Source organism: Betta splendens, chromosome 4, assembly GCF_900634795.4.
Source record: "Betta splendens chromosome 4, fBetSpl5.4, whole genome shotgun sequence".
NCBI lineage: Eukaryota > Metazoa > Chordata > Actinopteri > Anabantiformes > Osphronemidae > Betta > Betta splendens.
The window spans coordinates 25593603-25619797 of NC_040884.2; the positions used below are offsets into that span (position 1 = coordinate 25593603).

General features: G+C 42.9%; 1 protein-coding gene across 3 annotated transcripts; it reads left to right on the forward strand.

Moving 5' to 3' along the window:
- On the forward strand, positions 1-26195 carry polrmt (polymerase (RNA) mitochondrial (DNA directed)). 3 transcript variants are annotated; one of them, XM_029148185.3, is made up of 21 exons: positions 2-202; positions 686-784; positions 971-1809; positions 1923-2056; positions 5282-5468; positions 7743-7892; positions 8692-8859; positions 8946-9116; positions 9561-9800; positions 11013-11798; positions 11939-12061; positions 12666-12788; positions 13363-13542; positions 14559-14645; positions 15997-16110; positions 19842-19894; positions 21823-21921; positions 22107-22179; positions 23165-23253; positions 23450-23523; positions 25318-26195. In XM_029148185.3, the coding sequence occupies exons 1-21, from the start codon at positions 61-63 to the stop codon at positions 25365-25367; spliced, it is 3981 nt and encodes a 1326-aa protein (XP_029004018.1). In that variant the 5' UTR covers positions 2-60; the 3' UTR covers positions 25368-26195. The 3 variants fall into 3 exon arrangements, with proteins under 3 accessions (XP_055364562.1, XP_029004020.1, XP_029004018.1); XM_055508587.1 differs by lacking the exons at positions 21823-21921; positions 22107-22179; positions 23165-23253; positions 23450-23523; positions 25318-26195 and adding an exon at positions 20508-21814 and having other exon boundaries at positions 1-202; XM_029148187.3 differs by lacking the exons at positions 21823-21921; positions 22107-22179; positions 23165-23253; positions 23450-23523; positions 25318-26195 and adding an exon at positions 20513-21814 and having other exon boundaries at positions 1-202.

A 26195-nucleotide genomic window follows, 5' to 3' on the forward strand; every position in this document is an offset into this window, starting at 1 on the left:
TTGGTCTTATTTAAGATGGCCGCCTAGTGCTCAGAAGTAACGCGGTAATTACATGTCAACATGTCACTTCTTAGAGCGTGTGCCTTTGCTAAATGTCTGAGCCGTCGTAGTTTGTTCGAAAGGTGTGCTGCTTGCCTGTCTGTTGCGGACTCTTGCCAGCTGTGTGCGTCGATTAAAAGCAGCGCGGTGAGACGAATATCAGGTGAGTTGAAGAACACTCTGATTCCACTCACCTGTGATGGACAGACATTTGTTTCAGCATTTATTCTGTTAGTGTTAATGCTCCTAGTGTGTTAAAGAGTTTGCCAGGTCTTGATCTTGCATGTCTTGCAGTTAAAGCATCTCTTGATTATCTCCAGATTCTAGTATGAGGCTGATTTGTTGTTGTGCATGAAATAGACAATTAATAGCTTTATAGAGCGAATACGCTTTTTTGAACTGCCTGGAGGTGGAATGTGTTCATTGTCATAACATAAACGTATATCTGTGACCTGGTTACTGTTACCTGAAAAAAGACAAGACTCTCATAACATCTCTGAAGTTGACTATCTAGCGACTATAGGTTAGGTAATCTTACCAAAACTGTGTCAACCAAATCGAATCAGTGTTATATAAGAAATATAAGTAAATGTAATAATTATCTTACGTGAATTTCATAAGACCTCCTCATATTGCCCCCCACCAGAAACTCCTTTGCGCTTTCAAAGAAGAAATGTTTCACTTGTAATGCCAAAGACAGAAGATACAAAGAAACGTGTGCTGGAACAGTCTCAGTTGGTAGAAGGTATGTAAGCAACATTGTTATCAAAGTGCCTTTAACTTGAAACCTTTGAGATAGTTGGAGTACGTTGCTTTGTGTCCGCTAATATAAACTGGAGGCCATTCTCTATTTTCAGTAGACTACTCTACAGTAAAGGCTACTCAGCTGCTGTGAGTCACTTCAAATGTCATTTGTCTTTCCAACATTTAGTACTGAAGGCGAGGATCCAGCAACTCCAAACCGATATCGTTCTAGATGTCCAACGTGCTAAGGTGCAATTTGTTAAACCTGGCTCTTCTGGAACAAGGGTTTCATCTGGGAGGATCCCTAAAAGTGTGACTCTAGAAAAAAGTGACATTCCTAAATTGGGACAGGTTGTTGTTAAAGGAGCTTCTAAATCCCCGCCTACCCGCTGGATGGAAAAATTAACACAGGAGAAGAAAAACAAACTTAAGAAGCAACAGCACATCCAACAGACAATACAGAAGAATGTCACGGAGAAACCCGTTGTCAAACGTAAGGGGGACAAGAGCAGTTTAATGCACCCAGGAACGGCGCATAAAAGTATATCGACCACACCAAAAAAAACTACATCTTCAAAGAAGAAAAACAGAACACACACAAGATTAGCTGATGAAATCCAAGCTGCCGTTTCTTCAACTTTTGCAGCAGCTGGAGCAACAAGCCTATCACATAAAGTCTCTAAAGTGACAAATAAGAAGACTGTTACGGATGCCCAGAGCTTGGCTAAAGAGCTGGCTGAGGTTAAAGAGCTGGCTGAGGTTGAGGACCTGGAGTGTAAACTCAGTCAGAGTACAGCGAGCCATTGGGCATCATCAAATATATCAAGGTTATTGCATGAGGATTGCGAAGGAACTGCACGTAGGGACATTCGGCTGAGCGTCCAGTCGTACCTGGAGGCGTGTGTGTTTGCAGGTGAACTTGACCGGGCGCACTGCTTCCTGCTGAGCCAGCACAGAGTTAGGAGTCGACGTAAACATCTGAACACAAGTATCTACAACATTATGATGAGGGTGTGGGCCAAGAAGGTGAGTTCAGCAACTTCAAAAAAATACATGTATACATGTGTCTCAAGAAAGTAGTACTTATAATGTCATTTCACAGTTGGCTCAATCATTGACTTTTGCCTTTCTTTCTGTAGGGCACATTACATCACATCGGACGCGTCTTTATTCTGCTGGAAGAGGCTGGACTGAAACCAAATTTGGCATCCTACTGTGCTGCTCTGGAGTGTATGGGTCGCAATTCCAACTGCCCCCCTAGAGTGGTTTCAAGGTACAGTATGTGCACAAATTTATCTCACCCCTGCATAAGAATCAACTCAAACTGTGATAGAGATTTAAGTTTTAGTAAATAGTGAGTTGGTCTGTAACACACAGATCTACCAGCAGGTGTCACACTTTCGTTAAGTTTGCAGGGACCTTTTATCCCCTCTGAATTGTGCTTTCTGAGTTTATAATCTTTTTCCTAAAATGATGGCAGGAAAGTAGCAAGTACTAAGATGATCTTATAGGTCTAGGTTTGTAGTTTCACTTCAAATCTGCTTTTCTTTTTTGGTTTTTGTATAACAATAACACAAATACCACCTTTAATGGCTTTATGCTCAATTTAGGATTTGTTTTTCTAACTTTTAATGATGAAGGTTCACATTTATGTTTGGGACATGTATCCAGCAAATGTAACTGGAACATGAGCCGCATATACATCACCCACATTGTCATATGTGAATATTACCTGGAATCTGTACCAGATTGTTGTGGCGACACAACACACATTTTTGTAGGTGAGATGCAATTTGACTCTGGCTTCTCTGTGAGCAGCTGCATTGTTGGAGATCAGATTCAAATCAGATCTAGGACAACAAAAAAATGGATCTGGGTCTAATGTTCATGTTTGCGCTAAACACGCTAAAGCTGCCCAAATGTGATGTTTTAATTTGCCCAAGTGACTCTGGTTTGAAAAAATCCAATTTGCATTTATCACACATCTGAAATGTTTTTAATTTGATTAAAAATAAACATCAAATTAGTTACATGATGTGATGTGAACATAGAGTAGTCGTTCTATGACATTCAGCACACGGAACCCTACTGGCCACAGCTGAAGACTACATGTGTCCCATTGTGTTTGCGTGTTTGATGGCAGCCAGTACAATCATCTGGCCTGATGCCCAGACAGTGGCAGGCCTCATATTGAATTTTCGTTTTTCCTTAAGAGGTCTAGCATCAGTCTGGACTTATTATAGCTGGAAAAAGAACATTGCACAGATGCCGTTTGTTTCATTTACGGTAATTCATATTGATATAGAGACGCTGCCGAACATGCACTTTCCTGTGGGATCTCACTGATGTAAAGAATATAAGCCAAGTCCCTGCCTGCTGCCTTCACAGTCTATATTTTAAAAACTAGATTGTAAGCTCTTAGTAGGCATGTCCTGCTTCAAATGAATTCCCACTAGCAGGTGCAAAACACAACCTTTATCTGCCAACAGTTTGAAGTGCAAGCTGTGTATTACATGTGGCCATCAGTTTTGGAGAACTTTAAGTATGTCAGGTGCATCCAGAGATTTTTGTTCAGTATTGCACTACAATGATTTCCAAAGGGTGTCTACTGTTGATGGCTGTGTACCTGCATCAGGCTTAGGATATTTGAAAGTAAATATAAAGATAATTTCTCATGCTATCATGAGCTTCTTTGGCCTCAGTCATGTAGAATCTTGTACGTAGAGTCATGAAGTGTTTGTTAAACACACAAAGCCCAGAGACACCCACATTTTTGCCTCCTGGATCTCAGGGACATCACCTTATGTTGCACGGTCCAATAGCAGGACGGGTGACAGGGCGGGAGGGTTGGTGGAATGGTATCTGGGTGGCTCATCGATCACTGTAAGCTGATACTTAAACGACATCGGTGCTTTGCAGTTATGTAGTCCTGCTATGTCTCTGTCCAACTAGTCATCCTCACCATCATCGCTTTCTCTCGTCACTCAGCTTTTTGTCTGTCAGTCCTCTTCCTTGTTGTGTTGTCTTTCTCTTCGTTATGGCCTGACTGCTGTACTCGTCTAACATCTGTCACCTTTGAAGTCTCCCCTGCAACACCTTCGTCCTCAGTCTACCAGTCTGTTCCCCTCTCCTCTTTCTCTCACACATACTCACACTGTATGTGCACAAGGACTCATGCACACACTCATCCCTTAAAGTTTCCCCATTGTCAGTGCTGTGTCCTCCAGAGCTCTTTGCTCCCCAGGGTGTGGAGAAGCAGTCACCAGGCTGATTATGCTCTATCTTTCAACCTCTCTGCCCCCTTTGTTCCTGCGGACCACACTGCCAGCACCCAGACTAATCCTCCCTTTGTTCAAGCCTTTCTCATTTACTCAGACCAAAATTGTACATTGCATCACCACGAGACTCCAAGGCATGGCTGAAAGTATTACACATTTTTACCTTTTTGCTTCGCTTTAGAAATAGTCTAAACATACAGATGAAGCAGCAAACGGCTTATACCTGAGCAGATTTATTTTAGTCATTCATTCCTCACTCCATTATTATATAAATTAATTAAATCCTCATCAAATGTGAATGACGATATGCAATCGTGTGTGTGTTTGTGTGTGTGTGTTTGTGTGTGTGTGTGTGTGTGTGTGTGTGTGTGTGTGTGTGTGTGTGTGTGTGTGTGTGTGTGCGCATAGTGTACCTAGTTTATGGGTGACATCCTTATGCGGTGATACACTGGTAGTCGTACAACTTCTTAATTTGCATTTGCCATATATGATTATCATTAATAGCACCTGGTCTTTTTGTTTTTATTTGGCCTTAATGTTAGGCATAATTATCCCAATGTATAGAATGTAAGCCTCAATTATTGTATAACTCAATAGCACTACGTTACAAAGTTACTTAAATAAATGCACAAACACAATATTTAGCCCCTGAAGGCCACAAATCACAGAAAAATTATCCAGCAGGCTCAAACTTTCTATTCTGTGGCCTCCTTAGACATCATATATCAAATGGAGTTATGGAAGAATCACGCTCATTTGTATTCCACAGACTGATTGCACATTCGTATTATTTGCATTGTGCAGTCCAGTCATGGCGTCTGTGCTCTTTCTAGGAGATTCTGTTTAAATAAACATTTCACCGTCATCAGTGCCCATCTGCCTCTGCTTTAGCCTGCTGCTTTGAGCCTGACAGACAGTCTGTCAGTGCAAATACTTAAATTGAAGCTGGCCATTAAAATAGTTGAGACAATCATCCATCACAAACAGGAATTTTTTGTCTTGAAGGCTGAAATAACCAGAGACCCAGTAAGTTATGTGGCTGTCTATTTGTATAGAACTTTGTGAGCCTCGACTCCAGACTTTATTCATCATACAACATCACCATCATCAGCATAGTTCAATGGAAAATAACTGGGACATCCCCAAGTTCCCTCAGTTATACCACTGCAAAAATCTGCTCAAGGTCCAATTAAAATGTGTTACACTCCCTGTTCATCCAGGTGTCTTAGCCAGATGGAGGAGCATGGCCTGCGTGTGGACGATCTGTTCAGCCAGTGTGTGTTTCGACAAGATGAGAGAGACATGGTGCTAAAGGCCATACGTATCATCCAGCCAGACTACGAGCCCAGCCTTGACCCACCCGTGAGCCAGTGCTCCTTACCCCTGATTCAGGACTTCTACACCCAGGTATTTCAGGCTAGCTTTCACATGTCTCATAAACAATAATCTGAAAAAAGATACTACAAACATTTAAATTGAAAAGCTTCAGGAAAAATAATTAATCTACATGTCGGTAGCTTGCAACACATTTTACTTTTTTACTCTTTGATCTTAACAACACATTTTTAAAAACTTGTTACTGAGGCAACAGCAACTGGGAGAGTGATGTTCCCACCCGCATAAAGAACCAGCTCAAGTCTGTACTGGAAGTCATCGAAAGAAAACCTCAGTTTCTGGTCTCTGCATCCATAAATGCTATCCACCAAAACTTTGCTTTCAAAACTCAAATAATGTATATCCTCAGTTCCCAAGAGAGAGAGTTGTTAAAAGAAAAGGTGATGCAGCGTTGTGGTAAACATGCCTGGCTGCCAAACCCTTTGTAATGTGTTTGCTAAGTGTATTCTGCTAATAACAAAACCAGTTTAACGTTTGAACATTCAACATCTTTTCTTTCTATGCTCTTAAATCAAAGAAACAGTTTAAATGTTTCCTTTATTTCGGTTTTAGCTTATGTTGAGTGCCAGGGCCATTAATAGAATTATTTTATTTTTATTTTCATAGTGGAGCCTTGTTCATGTTTTGCCAGTTGAAGCAGAAAGCTGGGGAAGCTGTCAGAAGGCTCCAGTGTGACTACAAAAGATTTGATTGTCACCCCTTCGCAGCCAGACAAGCACTAGCCTATTTATAGTGCCTCAACTCTGCTGTATGGTTCCTCTGCTAATCTTGACTCCCCCCCCTCACCTCTTCTCCTTTTTCCCACCCCTATTCTCCTCCTGACGCACATGATTTATTAACACCATTTGTAGGATTGCAGAATGTGTGCTCTCGAGCCTTGCACCATATTCACCTCGGTCTTCATTTAACTGACTCTAGTGTGCGTGGGATAATCTGCAGGTCATGTACTTTCATCCTAACCGTGTGTGTGAAGCTATGCTGCTCAGTGATGTGAAACAAGTTCAATGTTTGCTTCATCACAATCGCCTATGATTGCATTTGCGAAGCTGACAAACTGATGACTTATCTGACTTTTTGGCGTGCTGCTGTAGTGACTGAAAGGCTGTCCAAATAACTGGCCCACTCGATAACAGAGTAGCAGGCTAGATGCTCTCTGGAGGACTTTGCATCAGTGTGAGCAGCCAGTAAACAATCTAATTAGAATATTGTTTGTTGTTGTGAGATGGAATTGATTAAGCCGAGGCCGGTATGAAATGCAGTTTGATGTGGTTTCAACTTGTCATCAGAGATTGTCTGATATTCTCTCGTATGATTATTTTTTCACATGGCTATATGTGGATTCATTTCAGAAATCAAGTTTTATTTTTGCCCACATTACAAGGAAGCAAGGTAACAAATAAACTTTAGCGGCTACCTATTGCTGTCGTTCCTGTTTGCTGACAATATGAAGTCTCCTTCTTTGCTCATTTGCTATTGTGAAGGTGAGCAATTTATGTGCTACAGGGCATTAAGCTGGGCCATGGTCTGTATCTCTGAAGCCCGATCCACAGTCTGCAGTGTGTTTGTCCAAGAGCTAATAAATGGTCTCTGGTGCTCTAGCCACATAGCCCTACATGTTAGAGAAGCAAGCTTAGGGGAGCTGTCACCCAGACACAGGAGTAAATGTGCTTGTGACAAACAGAAGGTGGTGCTTGTCTCTGTCCTGTTCACACTACTGTAGTGCCCTTAGGCAAGGCCTTTGTGGCTCTGTTGAAACACAGAAACTGTTGCTAATCAGGGTGCTCTACGTGAACGGGAGGTGGTCTTGATCAAATAAATTGCAATTTAAATCACAACAGCTGGTGTTCTTGGCTTAACAAGGTCAGGTACTTGCTTTATAAGCACATTTTACTTCTGGCATTAAAAATCTGTTTTCAGGTTGGTTGATTAGCTGGAAATAAAGTCAATGTTCAGATTCGTCTCAATAAGGATTGACTTAGAGTTTACAACTAGGGACATGATAATGTAGCCTTAAAAAGCCCAGTTTCCCTTTTTTACTTGAGTGTAAAAAATAGCTTAATTTGTTTTCCCCTAAACCTGAAATTTAATCTGAGTTTTGCTTTGTATCGCAGCAAAATAAAAAAAGTTTTTATGACTTTGTTATTGGTGGCAGACCTGGACAAAGTCTCTTCACTCTTTGTCATAGTTTTTTTGCTGTGAGACAAAGCTGAAAGTTGTTGCAATGCACATGGTCACATTAGTGTCTGGGCCGGTCGTACAGCATCTTTCTTGCACTTTCTTTTTTAGAGGGCAGACCATCACTACCCCAAACTGGACCTCACCCTGGAGGAGCTTCAGCAGCGTTTCAAACGTCAGCTTGACATGGAGCAGGCCTGCACGGTCACCATTGACTCTGTGGAGGCTGCCAAGCCTCTCACTGAAAACATTACCAGAATGGTAAGCAAAGCCAGCTGTGGACACTCTTCATTCTATTCCAAATGCAGATGCTAGTTGTAGGTTTATGTGTGTGTGTGTGTGTTGGCGAAACTATCCTTATATGGACTGCACATATAAAAATAGCATTTTATTAATAGGTGGCTTAGGGTTTATTTAGAATACATTACAAATAAATTAATCTTGGCTGCGGTTAATATAATTGATCCTAGAGAGGGAGGGTGTATGTATTTCCTTGGTGCAACTCTTCCATCTGTGCCGTGAAATACTGTAATGTGTGTGCATGACAGGTTAGAATACAATACGTAGATGTGTGGTGGTTCTCATTTCCAACTCTGGCATTTACAGTCCAGCCTGGCTCGTCTGACTCTGCAGATGGGCTTCGTGGCAAGCGAGCAGGTCGAGAGTCCCTAGTGGTCAGGAAGCATTTACAGACAGGCAGGGCAGAATAATAATGTATTGTAATGGAGCCCTCTGGAGACGATGCAGAGTCACCTCGCCATTCAGAATCCAGACTGTGTGTCTGTTGCAGTCAGATGGAGTAAAACTGTGATGCGGAGAGGGAACATTAACACACAGGCACACACATCTACAGTAGGAAAAAGTGAAAACTAAGCTAAATTTGACTTAAGTGCATATATAAAAATGCAAGTAATAATGTACTTATCAGGTACTCTGATGTTATTATTTTTTCTGCAAACTTTAGTTGAGACCTTTACAGAACAAACATCACTACATTGACCAACGTTTTATTTGACACCTTGCTTGTGCGAAGGATCTCCAGTTGTGCTGTCCTTTTCAGAGGGATCTGCTGGCGGAGCAACGTGCTCACTGGAAGAAGATCCTGCTCCAGGCCCTGAGGGAGAGCAAGATGATCCTGGCTAAAGACAACACCAAATACTACAGGCTTAACCTTTATCCCTACCTCTGTGTGCTGAAGGACATGGACTATGTTGACATCATGATACAGGTGAAACTGCTGGTCCAACCTTTGTCATTACCAGATACACACTGTGATCTGTTTGACCTTTTGACCTATGAACTGCTCTTGTCCAGAGCGTTACCAACATGCCTCCAAGTGGAGAGTCGCTAAGGCTCCTAGCCAGAGATCTGGGCAACAGGGTCTACACCATGTACTGTGTACAACAGAAGCACCAGAATCAGGTGGTGGAGAAGCTGGGCAGCATTTACAACACATACGCAGACTTGCTCGCCAAAGATGCCAAGGTATACAAACATTTATTTAGCCAAGACTCTTCTATGTATGTTATCTTTATTTATGCCTAAAGGGAAATGAAAGTCTCAGTGGAATCTTACAGCCAGTGTCACTGATTTTATTTTTCACCGGTGTTTTGATGATTCCCTTAAACCAGTAGAAAACACTAGAGTCATCAAGACTATAATAGGAACAAGCTCATTAGACGCCAGTAGCTAGTTAAGCTAGATGTTAGTGAAGGTGTTTGTTTTATGGGAGTTACTTTAGATGTAGCCTTTGTAGTTTAATGAGCTTAATACGTTATGTTTTTAAATTGCGGTCATGATGCTAAACAGTGTATTTCTCACCCACGTTTGAAAGATTCAAATGACCATAGGCTGTAGTTTATTGTTGTGTCATGTTATTCAGATGCAATTTGTTGAACCCGTTCCACAACCTGTTCTTGTCGTTTTTAGGTGTGCACCGTCCTTCCCAGGGAGCAGTGGTTGAACCTGGAAGCAGAGCATTGTTCAGGACCCACCCTGCAGAGGGGCGAAATCAGCTGGCCATACATAGTATCCCTGGAGCTCGGTACTTACTTGGTGGATTTGATGGTGAAGAATCTCAAAATTAATAGCGACATCTTGAACTCGGCCTATGACAGGAAGCTGATCCCCATCCTCTACCACATGTACACTTTTCGAAGCACCCGGCAGGTACGGTACAGTGGAAACACAAGTCTTGTCAAGTCTTGTCTCTTACACATATTTAGCACTTACTGTTCTAGTCACCAAATGTACAGGGCTTTGATAACCTTTTAACAGATTCCCATTACCCGGTACCCTCTTTCAAATGAGTTAAAAGAGTCCTACTTTCAATCTTATATTGAAGATTTAAAATAATTTAAATAAAAATTAAAATACTGCAAATTAATTTTTTTTTAACTTTGACCTTGATCTGTCCGAGGTCTGGTTAAAATACTGACTAAATAGTGTTTAGGTCGTTCCACAGTTGACAATTTCATTAATAAGGAAGAACCATGGTGGGGCAGAAGCAAAGGAAAGGCTTAAACACTTGACCTTCACTTTAGACTAGAAGGCTATTTGTCACTTTAATGTCTGTTGCCTTGAACACTTCAGCAGCCTCCTATCAAGTGGGAAGCTCAGAAGAGTTTGAATTATAAAGTCATTTCCACTCAGTGTGAACTAGAAAGAGGAGCAGTTGAGTAAGATGAATAGGTTCCAGGCTAATCCCTATTTTAGTGTCCCCTTAATTGGCTTGCTGATTTCCTGCCATGCCACCCTGCAGGAAGGCGAGACGGCGATGTTGAGTATAACCAGCCCAAAAGCCACTTTAGACTTTCTGGACTTGATGCACTTGAAACTTGACAAAGGGATAAAGTGTGGAAGACGATTTATTCTGCAGCTTTCTCCATCTACTTTCTTCTCTGTTTTTCCCTTTCCCTCTGCCTTTTGAGGTTAGCCCATTAGGAAAGCATCCTAATGATTTTACAGCACAGCATGACAGCCCAACTCATGCAAGCATCACTGAGGTGTTTTATTTCTCACATTAGTCAGTCAGATTACTGGATATCTTCCCTATGAAGGTAGATCACAGAACTAGGACACAAAGACTGTTCTGTATCAAAGCCAATTATGATTATGTTTATATAATCATAATTTATAGTTACTGTACCACTAACTGTTATTCCTTCCTTTATGTTTTATTTTAATTGTTTTTTTAGTCACAGTCTCTCCAGTCTTTTCTACATTGTGCCACAAATAACTACAATGTTCTTACATTAAAAAGGGCGAGCTAGAGCCTTTTTGTTAATTTCCCATGTGATATAAATACCACGTATGGGTTTGTCTTTTGTCTGCGTATTTTAAGGTTTCTCCTTGCATTTCCCATGATGATTTACCCATCAGGTTGGCTTCATCAAGCCGCACCCCATTCTGATTCAGATGCAACAGGAAGCCATGGAGACCAAGCTGACCTTTGACTCCTATGTGATGCCGATGCTGTGCCCTCCTGTGCCGTGGACCTCTGTCAAGTTTGGAGCTTACCTGCTGACTCCAACCAAGCTTATGCGCACATTGGACGGCGCCGCCCAACATGAAGTGTTATTAGAGAAATCCCAGAACCTCCATGCGGTCATGGACTCTCTCAACCAGCTGAGCAACTGTGCATGGAAAATCAACAAGCCCTTGCTGGATACTATCATCTCTATCTTCAATGATCGGGGCAGTGAAAAGCTAGACATTCCTCCTCCTCTGTCAGAGGCCCCCAAAATACCCCGCTTCAACCCCCTAGATCCTGCTTATACTGCATCTGAGAAAGCCCAAATGAGAAAGGAGGTGATTAAGGCCAAGAAGAAATGTGGTGAGATGCACAGCTTGCGTATGCATGCTCTCTATAAACTCTCCATCGCCAATCACATGCGTGATGAGATTTTGTGGTTCCCCCACAACATGGACTTTCGCGGCCGCACTTATCCTTGTCCCCCATACTTTAATCATTTGGGAAGTGATGTGACCCGGGCCATCCTTCTGTTTGCGGAGGGGATGCCCCTCGGTCACAAAGGCCTGGATTGGCTGAAGATCCATTTAGTCAATCTGACAGGGTTAAAAAAGAGGAGCTCCCTGCAGGAACGACTGGAGTACGCCAACACTATCATGGAGGACATACTGGATTCCGCTGACAATCCTCTAAATGTAAGACTGCATAGTGCTTTTTGCTCATTCGTGTTAGAGCTTACACTGTCACAGTGTAAAATAAAAGCTAAACTCTTTTTCTATTTCTGGTATATGATTAGTTTATACATATGTGCCATGTGCTTGTGTTTGTTTCTCAGGGTAAGAAGTGGTGGATGAATGCAGATGAGCCTTGGCAGGCTCTGGCCTGCTGCATAGAGATAGCAAATGCAGTGAGATCTCCTGACCCAACCCAGTTCATCTCCCATTTTCCTGTTCATCAGGTACCATGAAAAACTGTGAATTAAATGAGCATGAATATAGGTAGAACAGAAATTATAGCTTCTTGAATTGAGGTTTGCTATTCAATCATGCTACTGTATATAGGTATGCTGATGCATTGCAGGGAACATCAGCGTTAACAATTGAAGCAAGTTGCCCAGTCAACTTGGGCATGTTTCATGCGTTAAACTTGTATCAATGTTCCAAACTAAGCCACAGCCTCAGCCATTCTTAAATGGAGTAATGCTAAGCCTAAATAAACCCACAAAGAAACATGACCAATTTAGTCTGGGTATTTAAATGAATTCTGAATGCCTATATATGGTTTTACAATGTTTGTTTAGCAATGAGGACCTTCGGGGTGATAGAGATTCTGGTACGTTCTGAGATTGATGGTTTTTTTTTTTAGCCCCCTCCTTTTGTTTCTGTTTTCCTAATCCTCTCTGGTCATTGTTATGGTTCATCAGTCCTGTCCTGGGTTTTGTCTTTGTCTCAGTCATCATTAACCCCTCTCCCTGCGCTGGCCCCTCCCATTATACGCCGATCTCTGTTACTCATTCTCTGCCTCTATCCTGCTCCCTCTCGTCCTCTCTGCCCCTGCTCCAGGACGGCTCCTGTAATGGTCTGCAGCACTACGCCGCTCTAGGTAGAGATGTTATTGGTGCCACATCAGTCAACCTCATGCCCTGCGATCTGCCTCAGGACGTGTACAGCGGGGTAGCACAGCAGGTCAGCGCCAGCGAGATGTTTTTGCTTTACAACATATCCGAGTTGTGGTGGATTCTGGTTGCAAAGCACATTCTAGCTGCTCAGCTGTGAATACTCAGATGACTCACCTCAACCTTCAGTTAGTGACAGACTAAGCATTGAGAATATATTTAAAGTCTCCCACTTTAGGTCTACCATTTAAAGTGCTTAGTTCCTTGTACCTCGCATCAAAGTGCAGTGACAGTAGACCGCCTTAAAGGCCAAATGTGCTTATAATGTTATCAAAGGACACAGCTTGGAGAGAACCAGCTTACTTTAGGGAGAGACAAACTGCAATTAATTGTGATGTACTGACATCTCAGAGCATGGAGGAAAGAATGTGGAACTTTTTAAGGGAAGTGACTCTGACAGCAAAGTTTAGATTGGAGTTGTCAGTGGGTAGAGATGCGACTAAAAGGAGTGCAGTTTGGTGCAGTATGCTTGGCTAGTTTTACTTTTGGAGTTGCAGTTATGAAATTAAAATACTTGTCAGTTCATCTTGTTTACTGGAACAGATGAAGTACTGCTTTCCTAACAACACGTCCCTGTGTTCCAGGTGGAGGAATTCCGAGCTCGGGATGCCAAGGATGGTCTAAAGGTTGCCCAGGTCCTGGACGGCTTCATCAGTAGAAAGGTGGTCAAACAGACGGTGATGACAGTGGTGTACGGGGTCACACGCTACGGGGGACGCCTGCAGATAGAGAAAAGACTGAAGGAGATTGATGAGTTCCCCCAGGTACGATGGTGGTGGGAGAGGAGGTTCCCTTTCATGGTGTACTGCTTTATTTTTAGCTCGGTATCAGTGTGGTATGACAGGGCGGCCTCTTAGCAAATGATCTGCTCTATATAGAGATCTTGTTACACCTTCTGTGTGCGTGCATGTAGGAATGCATAGCATATGAGTAGAATAGAGCTACTCATATGCTTTGCATTCCTACATGCACGCACACAGACTAGTGATAAAGTACAAGGTCCTCTCTGCTGAGGTCCATCCCCCTTTTGTATTAAGCATCCATCACTTAGTTGGTTTCATACAGTATCATCCTATTGACTTTGCATGGACGGATTTCAAGTTCGACCTTGCCATGAAGAATCACTGCTCTGTCTCCACATAAGCCACATGGAGCAGCAGAAGCTAATTTTAGTGAGGTTAATTCATGTATTATCATATTGCATGGTTGTATCAGGGATGTAATACAACAATAGATCTGTTTGATATTGTGCACACAACCAGTCTGGATCTATTTTCAGACTGAAACCGAGTTTGAAAGATTGATGGCCACACCCATTCTGTTAAATGACACCAGCACTGTGGCACTGTAGTGCCTAATATCTGTCTCAGTCCACTGTATCTATACAATGGTTCGCTGTCTGTCTAGACGGGATCTGACAGAATCTGATGGCATGCTTGTGAGATGCCGAAGTCTCATAGCAGAGGATGGTGCTAACTGACTGATGTCCCACAGAATTAAGACATTAAGACAAAGTGTAACTGGGATTGACTGTAGGGGTTTGATGGGCAAATCAGGAGCAGCTCATCTCACTGTATGAAATATATTTTTTTTAAATTAATTTATGCGTTTTACTATTCTTAATATTAAATAATATAACAGTAAATGCATATGTAGTTTTTTTATGTCGTAAGAACGCAGTGAAGAACAAATGTACAGTAAAGTGTGTACAAACACCTCCACATGTATTGGAATAGGCCTGTATGTATGTGGATAACATAACCCTGTGTTGTTTTTCCAGGAGTATGTGTGGGACGCCTCCCATTACCTGGTACGACAGGTGTTCAGCGCCTTAAAAGAGATGTTTACAGGGACCAGAGAGATCCAGGTGAGTTCTTATATATATATCTATAGATAGAGATAGAGATAGATAGAGATAGAGAGAGAAGATAGAGAGAGTAGAGAGAGAGATATATATATATATAGATAATAGATATATATAGAGATATAGAGATAGATAGATAATAGATATATATATATATAGATATATTATATATATATCACCTTCACCCACAACTTCCTACTTATACTTCTTTATATAACCTTTCATTAGAAAATGATCACACAGTTACTAATGTATAAAATAAAGTGTTCCCCTCTTCTTGACTATTGACCTAACCCTGCCTCCAGAGCGTGGTTTAATTTTTATAAATGACTGTTTTACTTTACTATTAGCTTGGCAATCACATCCATTCATCACAGAGATTCTATTTATAGATTTAGGGCGTACACCTGGTAGGGGATAGTACATTATCTCCACAGGCTGAGAGGAGTCTGGCAAGCTAATAGCAACACCACCCACTGATGGTGTGCGTGTCCTTTGGGTAATGTGCAGGGCGGCTCAGTCTGACATGAAAAATCCCCTTCCCATTGTATCTCGGTGCCGACCTAATGCTCCCGTGTGCATGTGTTTGTGTGTGCACCTGCGGCTTTTAAATAGGTCATCCTCTTGCATTTGGCAGTGGCGAGATGAAGTATGGCTGAGCGAGAGGCAGCTGACAAATCCCTCATGCTGCCGTTCTCGACTCCTCATAGGTTCTCTGTACATTCTCCATTTATTCACTCCACTAGTCTCAGTCCACTTTTCATCCTCCCTCTAGTTAATCTTTCTCTGCCATCGCTTTGCATCTATATAGTCTTCAATGTACTAGGAATATACAAAGGAGGGTAATGATAAATGGAGCAGCTTTGGGCTCGACTGCCACCTCATGCCTTGGCATATTTAGTGTGCGTGTGTGTAAGAAGGCACTTATGCCCTGTAACTACCATTCTTGGAGGCAAACTGTGTCAGACACGTACGGAAACAGAACTGTTGCTCTAGCAATTTTTAGAGCGAGCAACAGCTCTTCACCTGTTCCTCACCAAGTCTGTAACAATTGTTCGCAGCTCCTCGAAGCCAAGCAGTAAACCTGAATGCATCAATCATGTCCTAATGCTGTGGGAGGAGAGGTTCCTATGTTTACTGGTTGCTCCAAATGCACCGTTTTGTCTCAGCTGATGCTTTTGTCTCCCGGAAACTTCATCAGCTGAATACTGAACTGAATCCTGAATACTGGCTGTGATGATCATATGCAGAAACATTACGAACGCCAGCTGTAGACCCTTCTGACTGGAGAAGTGTGAGCACGCTCCTCTGCTCCGTTTGTCCTCACTTTACCTCTGCTGTCGTTTGCTTTCAGGATTGGCTGACCGAGAGCGCCAGGCTGATCTCCAAATGTGGCTACGCCGTGGAGTGGGTGACGCCCCTCGGCCTGCCCATCATTCAGCCGTACCATCGCACACGCCAGCAATTGGTGAGACCTAAAATCTTTCACGTGCTGAAGAGTCTTTTAGACTAGAGAGTGAAACATTGCACTGTGCACCTTTTACATGATGGGGGTTTAAGCTATTTCTGTATAAAACTAGTACAGTTGGTGTTAATGTTGCCAGACAGGCTTATCTGCTCTTTGATGCTCAGCACTCGGCCACTCTACGCTTGTTCATTATGGTTTCATACATTGTGTGATGGACAGCTTAGCCAATTACAACCGTTTCTCTGTGTTTTCAGAAGCATGCCAGCTGACCTTTCCCTTGTTTCCTCACACGCTGCTCTCCTTCATTTTCTCTTTGTTTCAACTTTCACAAGAGCCTCAAAACTCCAGCAACTAACCTTTTCATCATACTTGCTGATTCACATAAGTAAAGGCAGAAACAGAAAGGCAGAAAGGCAGAAACATATATATATATATATATAATTAATATAATATAATATATATATATAATATATATATATATAATATATATATATATATATATATATATATATAATCACTTTTTTGTTTTGGGGTCAGCGAGTTGCTTCAGATCATCACTTGAACTACAATCAGCACTTCACATTGTAATTCCCCTCATTACACGTCATTGAACTTGGATAGAATTTCTGATGAAGCTGATAATAAGTCTGCCGTGGGCCTGCAGTAAGTTATTCAATGCTGATCCGTGAGTGTTCACATATCATTATGGCAGCACTCAGAACGACAGCCTTCCTAATAGCTGCCAGCTTGTAATAAACCATACGTTTTGCTTAAATTCTGTTGTTTTCACTGAAGACAAGTAACACAAATAATCCGTGTGTGTCTCTGTGATTAGGGTTCCCTCTCTTCACCCTTTAACACTACCCCAACCCAGCTTCCTGAAATAATCCTCCACCTGGCCTATCTGGTGCTAGATGCTTTTCTTGTTGCATGGTTCTGTGCAAGGATGGACCTCTGAGTGTATTGTGATTATTGCGAGTTGCCAGACGTTAATGGAGCTCAACAGCATGACTAGAGTTTTTCATCACTGCGGAGATCCTGTCAGCAGCTCAGCTTAGCGATAACTTCACTGTGTGCCAGCATGTCTGCCGATGACTTGCTTTTGTAAGCGCATGGGGGAAAAAATTTGCCAGTCCCGCCAGCTTCTTAAGTAAGTGAAAGGATGGGGCAAACATATGCCAAGCATAAGTATACATTTAGCAGATAGACCGGCCCAGCTTGCCGCGTGCTCTGTTAGTATGACATCAAGCAGAAGGTTGGCATAGAGGGGAGTGACGCCTCATAGGCAGGTGCAAGAGAGCAAGCGTGACAGATGGCGGATCCCCTGAGGGTGCATCTCTCTCCGGGAGTAGTAGAAGACATTGCCTTGTCTTGATCTATTTATTTTTAATGTCCTGCAGGGACAAGGTTGATAATTAGCCTGTGCCTTGAAATTGTGTACTGTAAGTGAATGAATGAAGAGATGGATTTAAACCAGGTTTCGGTTAATAGTCCACAGACTTTTTTTTTTTCATCATCTACAATAACGCTGTAATACGGTTGAATCACTGGGCAACAAAATTGAAACTAACTTTCAGAGAGGTCACCTTTCCCCTCGTAGCTGGATTAAATTCAATCCCCCGGTCTCCTCTCTGCCTCTTAAATCCAAGGCCACTGTGTTTTTGAGGGTTGTTAGTAATTAGACTCGCACAGTAAGAAGTGTGTGTGTGGGGGGGGCTTAGCTACCACTGCATCCGTTGTGTGTGCATCTTTGGGGTTTTGCTTGTTAGTTCTATTCAGAGATGACTACACACTCTGACCTGTATAATTAACTGTTTTCCATGGCAAAGGAAAGGTGAAGAAATTAGAGTAGCGTGGAGCTTCTGAATGGATCATAAACGCACATCAAGGAGGACGCCTAACAGGATTTGGAGATACTAATGGGATCAGAGGTCACTCTATCGCAGATTCTTGTGTATTTTTTTTTCATTCCCCGTCACAGACAAGGTTACAGAAAAGTCTTGCTCATAGCGGGCAGCGACACCAGGAAGCTGTCAGCTGGAGCTGACTGGATTTATGACTTTATAGCGTGACTGTGTCCTCTGTTATAAGAATTATTATAAGAATCTGTTCTTTCCTACCTTCGCTACCAGATGTCAGTGTCCGTCTGGCTGATTGTCAGTGTAGATGTAGGTCTATGGCAGCGTTGGATAAAGCCAAGATGAGACGGCTTTTCAAATTCTAATAGGGAACCACATGTCTCTAAATGTCGGGGTGATGCCCACCATGCCGCCTTTTTTTTTTCGGAACAGAAGTGAGACGGTCCCAGGAGCAGCATGAGTTTTTGTCGATCGTACAGAATCTTGTGGCATTTTGGGGTGAAATAATAAATTCATTTTGAGTTTCAAGGAAAGCCCCAAGATGGTACAAAAAGAAAGTTTGGTGGAAAGAAGGTCTGGAAAAGGTCAGAGGAAGCGTGGCGGGACTCGGGGGTGTCTGCAGCTGTTTTCATCTGTCTTAAAGGGGAGAAGGCTTAGTGGAGGACCAGGTAACCCAAAACACCAGAGAAAAGTAGTGTGGTGTGTAGCAAAGAACTGCTCCACTTGAGTAGATGAGATGTTAACACGGCCGAGTTGACCGAGGTCTCGTGCATCACAGCTTTAGGGTTTCAGTCCGATTTCGCACGTATGCATAATAGTGAGTGGAGCCGTGGTGACATCCTTCACAGTGTGACACTCCATTACTCACATTAAAGGCAACCACAATGTCTTTCACCCTCATCCATATTTTTTGGGGTCATAGTCTCTCATTTCCTTCTTCATCAAATTGATGTATAAGGACACGACGAGTGGAAGGAGTGCAAAAAGAGCGAAAGGATCAACAAACACGTGATTGATTAGGTAGAGGCCATAATGGAAACTTCACTATATAAACTTTTTTGAATTAAAATTAAATTTGTTTGAACTGTATTAATTCTGTGTTCATCAAGCTCATCATCACATTAATCTTCATGACAGCCTGTCTGCTCACAGTCATATGTCCTTCCTGATAGTAGCCCGTCGTTCCCACCTGGTACAGACGCTACCTGAATGGACTCCTCATGGTTTAGGAGATTAAGCTGCCAAGTCTTCCTTCCATTAAGAGCCACTGCCATCAACAGCTTGTGTGTTGGCACTAGAGAGTCTTAGAAAAAAAGTCATGATATGAAGAAAACAGCCAGGATAAAATGAGGTATAGGCAAAGTTTCCTGGCACACAAATGTACTTAATGCTTCTTAATGCTTCTCCTTTCCATGATTTTCCTGTCACTAGTGACCATGAGCTACCTTCTTTTTTGTCCTGCCCGTGTGTAAGTAAGCTGAGAACACACAAAACAGAATTGGCTTCATTGATTGGAGTTTGTTTACCATTACTCCTATGTGATGAGGTCAGAAGTAAAGAGTCTTTGGTCTCCAGGCAACAGTGACAGGTGACACTTTAAGGAAACAAGGCCAAGGTGCGGTGGGAATGATGAGGTCAGTGTGAAGCGCTGACCTGCATTTCTCCCTGACCTAAAGCTTCACTTGCACACAATCATGGTCGACCTAGAACAAATCATAGAAATATGAAAAAACTGTTTTTTGGTCTAATTTCAACTAGTATTGAAAGGTAAAAATCATATATACATGTGGCAGACCAAAGAGGGACAAAATAAAAATTTCATTTTCAGTTTCATCAAGTAAAATTTCCTTTCGTCTCTGTCTGTGTTTCTAGCTGAAGAGCAGCATTCAATACATCAACCTCGGGATTACCTACGATGCCAAAGAGTAAGTGCTCCTCAACATCTGTTGTCACACTCGGAGAGCAAAGCTAATGTTGTCATTCATTCTTTAGCACTGGCAGGTGTCATTACTTACAATCGTCTGATAATAATAACTAGTACACGGATCCAGCATAGACGGCTTGTTTAGAAGCAGGTGTTTTTTTTTGGAGATGATTTTAATGAGTATGTAGTCACACATCTCACAGTGCAGCTTTGGGCCACTTCTGCTTTTACAGGGGTGATGAAGGCAGCACTCTCAGCTTGCATTTTCAAACGTTTCACTCAAAAAAGCACTGACTCCAGCTGATGTTTTCACTAATTGTCTGCTCGAACTCCGAGGCAACTTTGCATTCGCGTGCTTGAAAGCGTAGTTTTTCCATTTCCTGTTCCACATCAAACCATGCTGAGGAGATGTCCTCTACTTTTCAAGTAATTGTAACATTTCCCAAATGGGCTTTGGCAGCCAGAACATCTGTAGGAAAGGATAAGAAATGTGAAAACGATCATGTGAGATCTGACTCTTTTATCGTGAGAAATGTTTGTAGTTAGGGTGTATAACGCTAACATTAAAACTCCAGCTGTATACTGTATTTCTCCTTTGCATTGGATTATGAAAGAGCAGGCGGAAGAATGAGGGATACAGATGAAGAGACAGTGATGGAGAGCAGACTGGAGACGGACGACAGGGTCTGACAGCTGTCCTCCTCCTGTCTGCCGTCTGCAGTACACCGCAGATCAAGTAGTGTGAAGGCCAGACCAGCAGCCACAGCACAGGGAGCTCCTGCGTGGAGCTGAGAGACGGGGCAGGGTGCCGCCGAGGCCGAGCGGCTCCTCTCACACTCGTCAGAGGAAGCGCTGGCGTTTCACAGGGCTGACAGTCGCGACTGAACCTGACTCCATCGACAGGGCCCACTTTCCTCAGCTTCTCCGGCCTCAGAGACTCACATACACAGACGAGCGCACGCGCAGTTGCACTTTCGTAAATTACACGGCATGTGAATGTAGATTTACACACACAGAATTCAGGAATCTTGTTTTTGTTGAAAAAAAAAATGCATTTCCAAGCCAAAAATAAAATGGACAGAAGGAAGATCAGACTGACAGACGGCGTGTGTGTGCTGTGCTCTGGGTTCAGCCGCAGCTCTCTCCGCTCTGCCAGCATTCCCATTAGAGGAGCGTTCTGGTCTGTGGCAGCCCAGAGGATTTGAATGGCACAGGCTCAGGGTAATAGGAACATGGGAATGCAGATTGGCAGGATGCTTTTTTTTTTTTAACTGCCAGGTCCATCATCGGTAGCAGCCAGGTTGCATTTAAATGACCTTTTCCTGTTTCTTCCCCACCGCTCTCCGTTTGCATCACCTCATTTTGACTATTGTTTGAGGAGTCGTGCAGCCAGGGATCCCCCTGGGAGCTCCAGTGGGGCATAAATATTGAAGCTGGAACCCATGCACACAAAGGCCTCACAGCAGACGTGCTGACTATCATAGCGGGGAAAGCGCAGGCGTTTGCAACGTTAATTACGCTGTCAATTTTACTCCAGTGCTCTTCTTGCCTATTTAATTACATTTAATTTGGGGTTACATCGGATATGGATTATGCATTTAATTTCACCACAGCTTTGTACATGCTGAGCTACTGCATATACTGATTATCACAATCATTATCATTTAATATTCCCAAGGGAACCTTTACTGTAGCCTTTCTGCTGATTGACATCTAATAACCATCATCCTGGTTATTAGTTGTTGTAGCTACATGAACTATAGACAAAATTATTCCTGTCCAATATATGTCAGTATATTGTTGCTAGCTGTTCCCCAGGAAATTAGTTGCTTACTTCAGGCCATTTGTACTTAGCTGTAACACCCCATAATACTAAAAAGCATCCAGTTACAGTGTTAATGTGTGCTTTGGCTTTTTTTGTGGTGTCAGGAGGCCAGACACGATGAAGCAGAAGAACGCCTTCCCTCCAAACTTCATTCACTCTCTGGACTCCACACACATGATGCTGACTGCTCTCCACTGCTACAGGTGATCATTAAATACATTCAGAAAGGAAATTCATCAGAAGTAAACTGACTTAGTTTGAGCTTGGTTCACTGTTTTTGGCACATTTTAAATCTACCCTCTACATGTTTGAATGTCATCCTCAGCCTTGTCTTTAATGTTTTTCCTCTGATTCTAACTTCTGATTGACGCCCCTGTTCTTCTTTCAGTGCTGGCCTGACATTTGTCTCGGTTCACGACTGTTTCTGGACCCACGCCCTCACTGTGGACACCATGAACAGGGTATCACTTTACAGCACAGCCTATTTTTACTCCATATTTTGTCTTTCACCGTTCCATGTCCTTATCGCTTCACAGCTGAGTGCATCCGGTCTGATCACATGTCATTTTGAGTTCTCCTTCTTTTGCTGATGAATTGACGCTAAAGGTGGCATTGTGCTTGTCAGTCAACCTATCTGAGCCAGGCTATTTTTAGAACAGAAGGAGGATTGCATGGTTTTTAAAAGCCTTCAGCTTGTTTTAGCTCTTCCCCTGGATGCCAGGTGACTCAAAAATATTTATGTAACCTCACTAGTTTTATGTTAAAGCAGAAGCATCTGCTTTGCAAAGCCATTAAAACTAACTTTGCTTGTCACCGCTTTTTCAACCTCTGGCTGCAAGCAACACCATCGGATAGAGCCTGTTGTGCTAAATAAATGACTGGCTGCCCCTGCTAGCTTGTCAGGAAGCCAGGCTTGCCCTGAATAAAATGGACCAAATTACCATAAAGCCCCAATTTTCTGTTGATGTAGTTTGGGAGCACAGTCGCAGGTTTACATCTTCACCCAGTCTCAGACAAGCTGCAACCAGTGAAGCGCTTCTCTCTCGGTGCATTAATACTCTCATATTTTCTCGATATGTCAGTGTACGCCTGCCTCATTACACAGGTAATTGAACTCAGCAGCAGAGGAGGAGGTTATTCCACATACGGCACAGAGAGCAGGATCTTGTTTTACTGGTCCCCAAGGCTTCATTCACTCCCTCCTCTTTTTCTCAAACTGTCCACTCTGTCCTGTGGAGCGAAGCAGCGCAGATCATGGACGCATTGCGAGCTTAGGAAGGTTCCGAAAAGATTTCAGATTTATGCCCATATGGAATCTACAAAATAGCCACAAATGTCTTGTTAGCTGGATGCGCAATATTGAAGTTTACCACTAGAACAAGCATTGGTCATATGTGATAAAGGATCCATCAGATTTGACTCTCCTCTGCCTCTGTCCCCTTTCAGATCTGTCGAGAACAGTTTGTTGCCCTGCACTGCCAGCCAATCCTTAAAGAGCTGTCAGACTTTCTGCTGCATAAATACTGCGCCGGCCCGTGAGTTCACACAAATTTTTTTATAATATCATACTTCAAAATATTAAAATATTTGCGTATTCAAAGATTTGAACTGTTTATTCAAACATCTTTTAAAGACAAGGAGATCCAACAAGTACAGGTTCCTGTCCAACAAAGATGTGGACTAGTACCTGCAACAAGTCTTAACTTTTTAATTCCCCTCCTTTTGTTGCAGGGCCGAGGTCAAGAGCAAGAAGTACCAGGAGCACAGGCAGCTGATGCTGCTGCTGGCTAAAGTGCCCCAGACAGGTCAGTTAGTATGCAGCGTGCAAGCTCCCTAACACCTGGATCTGCTGAGGCCGGTGTATTGTGTGAGAGTGGCAACAGAGAGGATGATGGGTTTTATCCCTAATTGGGTGAAAGCTGGCTTGCTGTCCTGAAGCTCTGTGTGAGGTTAGCAGTGGGGCTGATGGGAATGGTATTAATTAGGGTTCATGCACAGATCTGCGCTTTGTATCATGTTTTATAATTGGTTATCGACAGTGGTGTCTTATGACCGCAGCCCATGAATCACCAGCACACCAACAGACACGAGTTGCTAATCCTTGTCTCCTATTACGCTACTGAATGTGTACATTTATCTCATTTTGTCCTCCCGGCTTGGTGACTGTGTGTGATACCCACAAATCACTTCCTGCCTGCTGAGTCAGAAGAGAAGCCAATGGATGCATTTTAGTTTGTGCTGTGATGCTGCAGCTCTCGTCATGTGGACAGTGGCTTCGCTGTCATGTAACGTCTCACTTCGTCTCCGTCCAGACTCTCGCTGCCTGCTTGGCACCGACAGCTGGCTTGTATGAATTGATTAGTGCTCATTGCGCCCCTCTTCTGCATAATCAGCTTATTGCAGTTGCGACCAGCGAGGTGAGCTCATGAGAGGGGACGTCACATGCGAGTGTGTTTCCCAGAATGCCCAGTGTGTTCAGTGTTCACTGGGGCTGGATCTGGACTAAAGTCCCTTCTAACCCACGCTATGGAGCATCCTGATCCTGATCTTATTATTGAGCTGAATCGCACATCAGATATCAAATGAATCGGGTGCATTTATGACTGTAGACCTGAGGGGAAGTCTGGAGAGAACGAATGACGCAGACATTTACTTTGATAATTCAATATTGGTTTGTGTAAGATGGTAAAAGCTCTGTTATTCTTGTTCCCTTTTATCAAAATAGTCAACAAACATGTAACCAGAATATTTTTTTACAACTGCTTCTGCTACAGCTTCTCCTCTTCTTTTAACAACAGTGCGTAAACAGGGATGTCTGGGAGAGCAGAGCAGTTTCTGGAGTTTCTCGTCCCATTTATGGCTGATGCTACTAAAACTGGGTCTTTGTCCTGTTTTGCATTTCAAGATGCACCAGATGTTCAAGCTGCTCATTCCATATACTCCAACACCCCTCTATACATTAGAGATGCAGCTTTTCACAGACAGCTAAACTTCTGTCAGTATTTACATCTGAGACACTCAAAGATCAACCTTTTATATGCAGTCATTACCTGTTGCCTTTTGTCGCAGCCTTTGAGTTTTGCTTCTGTTAATCTCTACTTGGTCTTATTCCTGAACCTAAATGTCAGTTTCCAGCCTATTGTAACAACAAACATACAAAACTGCACTGTATTGTTTATTACCTTTGACATCGCTGTCTGTATTTGCTGGCTGCAGTCAGTTTTTAGATTTTTAACTTTTTATGGCCTTTCCTCAATTATTCATGCTTCAGCTCCTGCTAGTGTCCACAGCTGTCAGAGAAGCAAGGCACAGAGCAGGAGAGGGCCTCACCCAGAGCTGAAATTAGTATTCAGCTTGGCTTTTAAATTTGATGTGACTCGGACCATGTAGGGGACTATATAAAAAAAATATATCCTACCTGTGATTTCCACACAACTTCTTCATGCCCAAAATCATGAGGAAAATGGATGAACTGCTGGACAGTTTGTTGAGAGTATTGGGTTTGGGAATAACCTTAAAACTTATCAGTATGTGTTTGTAATTTAATCACTGTCCAAAGACCTAAACCTGTTCTGACACGCTGCATCTTTCCTCATCAGGTGACTTTGATCTCCAGAAGGTGAAAGAATCCACCTATTTCTTCAGCTGAAAAGTCTCCTGGCGACGAGCTAGTGGACGGAGATGAGTGGAATTGACAGATTGCAGCGGGGAGGCTGCAGGCCTCAGGGTCCCAACTGGTTCGTCTCCCTCAGACGTCAGGACATTGATCCAGCGGCGTCCCACCTGCCTCCTAGTGCACAGGCCGGTCGGCCTGAGTCGCTTGATTAGCTAGAGCTGCTGGAGGCGTTCACACGGAGCGTAACTGCCCGATTAACTGTGCAGTGAGCTGATGGAAAGGAGGGTGGGAGACTCGGGACCAGATGCCAATGTTAATACTTCAATCAGGGAGAAGTATCTCTTTAAAAAGGATGATTTTGACGTGTGTGTGTGTGTGTGTGTGTGTGTGTGTGTGTGTGTGTGTGTGTGTGTGTGTGTGTGTGTGTGTGTGTGTGTGTGTGTGTGTGTGTGTGTGTGTGTGTGTGTGTGTGTGTGTGTGTGTCTTTGTCTCCTCAGCAACACTGTTCAGTAGGACTAAGAAAAAGCATCTGTACTTACAAACTGTAATTGCTGCTGATTAGCTGTGTGCGTGTTTCTGTCCGTGTGAATACGTTTTCATGCTGTGACGGCCTCTACAGAGCACTGGCCCGCCTCAGCTGCAATCCCACCTAATCATCGATCCCACCACTCACTGGATGCTTGGACGGCCCCTGACACATTGTTCTAATGCATCAACCTCTCTGAAGTTTGAAAAGAGACATTTCACATGGAAATGACCAAGAGGCTGTTTAATAGTGTTGTGTTCCAGTGTTCTCCTCACTGGCTTAGTGTGACTAAGCACTTGACAGTTGCGCCTCAAATAAATGTGTTTTTTTTTTTA